Raw genomic sequence first — 6,546 nt, forward strand, 5'->3', positions numbered from 1 at the left:
TTTTAAGAGAATTTTAATCCTTTTTTTTTAAAGACAGGGTTTTTCTGTGTAGCCCTGCCTGTCCTGGAACTCATACTGTACACCAAGCTGTCCTCAGAGATCCACCTACCTCTGCCCTCCCCATCTCATGATGTGCTTTTAATCTATTTCTTATAGCAACTTGAGAATAAACATTTGGCAGTTTATAAAAACTTACCTTAAAAGGATATGCCTCATTCACTAATATTGAGTGCTCTGAATTAGCAGTGGCAAAGCAGAGAATTCCATCCTTTCAAGGTCTGTGCCCTGAGATGTTACAATGTTTTATACTTTTTTCAAGGGGAGGGCTGGAGCTGTGGCTCAGTGGTAGAGGATTTGCCTGGCATGTACCAGGCCCTGTGTTTGAATACTATAACTGGAAATAAAACCTCTGATCATCTTGAACAAAAACAAGTATGGAATTTATAGCTAGGAAAAAAGTCATACTATGAGGGAAGAAGAAAATATATAAACAAGAAAGAAGAAATATATAAGAAGAAAATATATAAACAACTACATTTTCAAAATATTATCTGCTAAAACATGCGATTTACCAGACATACCTAGTATAATTATGTCCAATTCCACAAGCTTTGTTGAGATGCAGAATGAAAGACAACACTAAGTGAAGTAGAATAAAAATGAACTCAACAGAACTAATACAAGTGATGTACAATTGCTGTAAAACAGATTTTATCTCAGAAAAACCAAGTAGGTGAGAGGCATGCCTACTATCTCAGTGCTAGAGAGGCTGGTGCAGGATGCTGTGCTCAAGGGAAACCGGAGCTCTTCAACACCAGCCTGAACTAGAGTCCCGTTTCACCAACCAATGTTACTGCAAGGGATGACATACTGTAGCTCACTGATAGACCACTTGGTTAGCACACTGCAATCCACCGCACATACCCTCCCCCGCCAACACAAACTGCTAATATAGAAAATGTAAGCATCGAGAGAAGACATCAACAACTTACACGAAGTTACTTAGAAGTGTTCTTGATACACTTCCATCGTTATGTCCACGGCAGACACCACTCATTTATCTCCACATTCAACTCAATCTTCCAGTATAATTCATGGTAGGTATTACTGACAAACTTGTTTGTTATCATTTAGAGCTATTCCTGAAATACCATTCAAGTCAACTTCATAAAGAACCAAAAGATTATGTATTTACTGTATTTACAAATAAACATGTTTCCCAAAACAAAAACACTCTTAAAAAATTGCTTTGTTTTGGTTTCTCCTCTGTTAAGGAGAATAAAACAGAGTCAGGTGCGGGAACTCACACTTGTAATTCAGCACTTAGGAGAGGATCAAGAGTTTGAGGCCAATTTGAGCTGTATGTCGGCGAGTTTCCAAGCCACTCTGGCTACTCCACACCTAAAGCGACAGTAACTTGCAGAGACGTCAACTTTTCTTTCCTGGTGCTGTTTATGTAATTAAATTTTTTTTATTAAAAAAAAAAAACACCTCAAAGAGAACATTTAATTAACAGAATTTTAACTAAGAAAATGTTCTTTTAGAAAAAACTACCCCTCAAAATTGAGCTCTAGAAAACTAATTTTGGAAGCTCATTTTAAACCAAGATAACCACATTTTTAAAGTGTCATTAAGGCTGAAACCAGGCATTTTCTAAATTAGGAATAAAAAAGCTTCTAGTTTGGAAAACATTAGCTAGCTATAATTTCTAGGTTGAGAAGCTGGGATACATATGCTCTCACACACGTAATTGAATAAAAACAGTTTCAAAAGCTGAAAAGAAATACATTAGTAATATTAACACTACAACATTTGTCACCTCTTTCCAAAAAGATATCAAGACAGTCTCCAGTAAGTGAGATAATTAAGGGGGAAACGAAAACAGATCCCTTGAGCTCTAGGAACAGACTATAATGGGTGATGTTCCAAAGGGAAGGAGTGAAGAATCTGAAGAACCTTTTTCCTCCAAGACAGGTTGTCCTGAACTCACTCCTCAGACCAGGCTGGCCTCAAATTCACACATCTCCACCTGCCCCTGCCTCCCAAGTGCTGGGATTGAAGGCGTGAGCTAAGAGTGAAGTCTTACAGAAGAAGAGTGAAGATACAGAGGTTGTAAATGTACTTACTGTGGGTGGTACACGTGAGAAAAGAAGTAGGTCCTAAATACTCAGTCTAGCAAAGAGAATCACCTAATATTCTATGAAGAAACCCAAAAGGTTCCAGCTTCCTGGCCTAACAGCAATTAAATATACATACAAATGACACCAGGTCAGGAATAAAAATTCCGTAAAAAGGCTCTTTCTCCATCCCAAATCCAACCAGAGTACATACTGACATTAAAATAGTGAACTGTTTTGAAAAACTATATACTGTCCCTTCAGAAAAGCCACCTTACTAAGTTACTCTTTTTAGGAAGTTTCAACAGAAGCTGGTAAGGAGGCATCACTTTATAAACAAGCACTGGCCAGCTCTGTATGTATGACCGTTCAGGCATTTCCCCTTTATTTCCTGTTATTTAAAGAATTAAAGGGTATGGAAAAGTTTTCACACTACATAAAAAATCATGAGCATCCCTGCCCATGACCTTCCTTTTCCTTAACAGAAGTGAAGCTGGTAGCCTAAAAATTTATTTGTGTCAACTGTCATTTGCTTCTTTCTTATTTGGACAAGTTAAAACACTTAAAATGAACTTAGAGCAGGGTTGTAGCTCAGTGGTACACTTTCAGCCACGCAAAAAACAAAACAAAACAAAAAACTGCAAAGTAAATTTCATACCTGCCTATGTTGCACAAGTCGAACAAAAGCACATCAACATTGTTCCATAGGACAAGTATTTTCACTACATAAACAACACCAGGAAAGAAAAGTTGACGTCTCTGCAAGTTACTGTCGCTTTGGGTGTGGAGTAACATTCATGTTATTCAAGTTTACAGAATACCTGTTTTTCTAATGGTTTCATCTCTACCTATATTTAGTAAACTGTGTACTCTTTGGAGAGAAAAAGAAGAGGGGAGAAAGAATCCCAAAAGATTTCTCAAAGGTCCTTCGCTCAGATAATTAAAGAAGAAAGCCAAATCAGGACCCCCCCCTCTTTTCCTGTGGATATTACACACGGCGAACACCCCAAACCCTGGCTCCAGCCCATGACAGTGAGACGCCAAAGCCGGGAGCCCCCACCTGGACGAGACACTCACCTCCTGGATGCGCTTCCTGGCCCGCTGAAGCACCTCTTCGTATCCCTTCTGCCGCAGCTCGCTGAGGCTTTCGTAATACTCCTCGGGATCGTCTGTCTCGGTGAAAAGCACCTGCGAGAGGATCTTCCAGCCACACGTGTCCAGGCCATGGCCCAGGTAGACCTGGAGTTGGTAACACAGAGCGTCTATCTCCAGGTCGGTCATCTCGGGGGCGCCCCCAAACAGCACCGTCCACATTCCGGACGGCTCTTCCGGGAACACCGGCAGACACGGCTCCAGCTGCGAGTTGACTGAGCACAACTGTTGGTGCACGGCCCGCAGGTCCTGGAAGGAGAAGAGCCCGGCCCAGCTGCACTCTTCGGCCGAAGGCTCCAGCTCCGCGGCGGCCGGCGGCCGCTCCGAGCCGGGGTGCGGCGGCTGCGGCGCCTCGTCCTCCCTCACCAGCTCCAGCACCTCGATCTCCTCGGAGACCGCCCCGGACGCGCTCACCACCCTCACGGACGACCCCGGGGGCGCCGGCGGGGCTGGCGGGGCGGCGGCCGGCGCGTCTAGGGGCTGCGCGCCCCTGCGGGACGGGCTGGGCCTGGCCGGCGCGGGGCTCCGACGGGGGCTCTCCGGCCCTTTGCCCGCCGGACCCCGGAGAGGATCCCGCCTCGGGCTGCGCCCGCCGCGCGGAGAGCCGCCCTCGGCCCAGGCCGGGCTCCGCCGCGCGCCCGGGCTCCGCAGCGCCGGGGCCGGGGCGGCGGCCTCGGGCCGACCCCGGGCCGCCGCGCCGCCGGGCCCGCAGGGGCCATCGGGCGCGGGTGTGCCCGCCTGCTCCCGGGAACCGCTCCTCTGCCGCTGGGCCGTTCGGTTGTGACAGGTTATAGCGAACTTGCCTTCGATCTCGTTCCAGGCCACAATGAACACGAACTTGTGCTTCTCGCGCTCGTCGAAGACGTGGGGCCGCACCGCCACCCAGTCGGACTCGAGCGTCTCCTCCAGCGCGAACGACATGGCAGCTCCAGGGGGGGCCGAGGCGCGGCGCCGGCCGAGTCTCCGCGGCGGCCGCGCCCCCGGCTCACCCTCGCCGGGCGCCTTCAGCCATCTTAGCGCGCCGGCCGCTCTCCCACCCGCTTCTTTGTGGCGCGACTCTCCGAAGAGACAATGCGCAGCCCGGAGCAGGCAGTTCACACGGTCACGTGCGACCGGACCTGTTTACAAGCCGCGGGCGGATGCGGGGGCGCGCGTTCGCCGCCGGCTCGCCGGGACCCTACACCCCGCGCTGCCCCTCAGCGCGCCGAGCCAGCCGGAACCAGAGAGCGGACTCCTGAACTACTGGTCTCGGCGTCGCCACAATGTTGCCATTCGACGCTGACGTAGGCGGCTCCACGAGGGACGTAAACACGGGCACGTGCAGCACGCTGCTGACGCGGCGGCGCGCGGCGGCTGGGCGCGGCGCCGCCCCGCCCCGCCCCTCCGCGTCCCCCAGCGGCGCCTGCGCGTGGGTGCGCTCCTGGCCCGGGCCCCGCCTCCTCCTCCTTGCCCAGGAGCCGGGAGCTGTGGGCTGCAGCTTTTCTCCGAGCGGAGTTGCTGGGGTCCGCCCCTCAGGTGGCCTTGAACCCGGCGGAAGTGGAGCAAAGACTCCCGCCTGGCCTCCCTTCCCTCTGAGGGAATCTGCCTGCACAACTGTGTTCGGTAGGGAACTCTGCCACCCTTTACAAGGCTCAGCATCCCCTGACATCCTTGAGACAAAATTTAAGATAGACAAGCATCCGAAGATAACTCGGTAGAACAGTAAAACAGGAAAATTCAGTCGTGAATGTTCGTCTCAGTTTATTCATGTTTTATTGCTGAAGTTTTCATCATTGTGTACTGTTCTGAGAACCTCTTTGAGAAGTCACTGGGATAAAGCCCTTTTGAAGTTGTATTCGATTATCATAGTTCCCCAAAAGCTCGAACAACGTAAAGGCTTATCTATCAGTCTGGCAAAGCAGTGCATGGCTATAATCCCAACACTTGGTGAGCAGAGGCAGCAGGATCTGGGAATTCAAGACCAGCCTGGGCTACAAAAGACTTTGTTTCAAAAACAAGCCGTAAAAATATAATTATTCATATTAAATTACGTTGAAACATTCCTAACATTGCCTATTAGTTTATATTATTGATGTTATCTTTCCATCAGTGGGCAAGTCATCAAGCAGGTACACCACAGTAATGTATAATAGTGATTTAGTATTTTTAGTTTAAGCCACATTTAACTTAAACAACACATAAAATGTGTAAAACCAGCTGGGTTATCCTCACACCATCAGCTACGCTCAGCTTTGTATTGTCCTGATGTCAACATTGATAGTCTAAAGTTTTAACCCCATCTTTTGGCTGGACATTTGGCTTACACATCTACCTTGAAAACCAAGGCCTCCTCCCAGATTTAAAAAAAAAAAAGTTGAAAATGATTTCAACCATTTACGATTTTTTTGGTATGAAACTTTATTTTCAAAGCTCGTAATTGTACATTTGTGTCAACTCTCCCATACAAATAAAAAACGTACCTTTGAAAATACTGATATAGGGTGTGGTAGCTCACTCTTAATTCCAGAGGACAGGCAGAGCCAGTTCTCTGGGAGTTCAAGGACAGCCTGATCTATACAGAGAGCTCCACGCTAAGTAAGGCTGCCTTAAAAGAAAGAGAGAAAAGAAAAAAAAATAGAGAAAGGTCTGAGGGTATAACTCAGTGTTTGAGTGCCTACCAAGCATGGGTTAAGTCTTGAGTTTAATCCCCAGCAACACAAAAATAAGTCAATACAATGCTGAAGGAAAGAAAACCCATGCCATGGAGTCTTCAGCAATATAAATTATGTTACAGAAAAATTGTCCTTTTTGATAAAAAGATAAAGTTGGATGGATGGATGAAAGAACAGATAAAAAATTAAATCATGGATTTTTCTGTGTGGCTAATGAGTGTGAGGCCCCCCATTTTGATCCTCAGTATCAGACACAAAAACAAAAATCCCTACAAAAAACAGATTGTGTCCAGTTGTGACAGTGTTTGCCTGTAATTTCAGTATTTAGGAAGCTGGGGAAGAAGAATTACAAATTTGAGGGCAGTCTGGAATGTGTCTCACAAGTTTTTTTTTTTTTTTTTTTTTTTTTAACTAGACTGTGAAACATTTAGCTAGGCCAGAAGGAATTACAGCACCAGGTCTAAATCAGGTAGGACAGAGAGTGGATAGAGAAGAGGATGTCCAGGGATAATGGAGCCAGGACAAGTGCAGTGAGCAATTGGAGACTCTGCAGCTCAAAATAACAAGTCTCAATCAGTCACGTCGGAGCCTGGCACCAGGAACTGAAGACGGAAAAATGAGAGCCA

At 47.1% G+C, this 6,546-nt stretch overlaps 1 protein-coding gene across 3 annotated transcripts in view; it reads right to left on the bottom strand.

The window, feature by feature from the left end:
* The window catches only part of Jmy (junction mediating and regulatory protein, p53 cofactor), a 175,499-nt gene extending 170,958 nt beyond the window's left edge, over window positions 1-4,541 (bottom strand). The window contains exon 1 of one of the 3 annotated variants that reach the window (XM_060377792.1): window positions 3,195-4,539. In XM_060377792.1, the coding sequence (XP_060233775.1) occupies window positions 3,195-4,190 (996 nt within the window). In that variant the 5' untranslated portion in view covers window positions 4,191-4,539. Of the gene's footprint in view, window positions 1-3,194 lie in introns of all 3 variants that reach the window. The other 2 variants (XM_060377793.1, XM_060377791.1) reach the window with 2 other exon arrangements.
* Window positions 4,542-6,546: the final 2,005 nt, after the last annotated feature.

The sequence above is a fragment of the Meriones unguiculatus genome, chromosome 2 (genome assembly GCF_030254825.1).
Source record: "Meriones unguiculatus strain TT.TT164.6M chromosome 2, Bangor_MerUng_6.1, whole genome shotgun sequence".
NCBI classification, from domain to species: Eukaryota; Metazoa; Chordata; class Mammalia; order Rodentia; family Muridae; genus Meriones; species Meriones unguiculatus.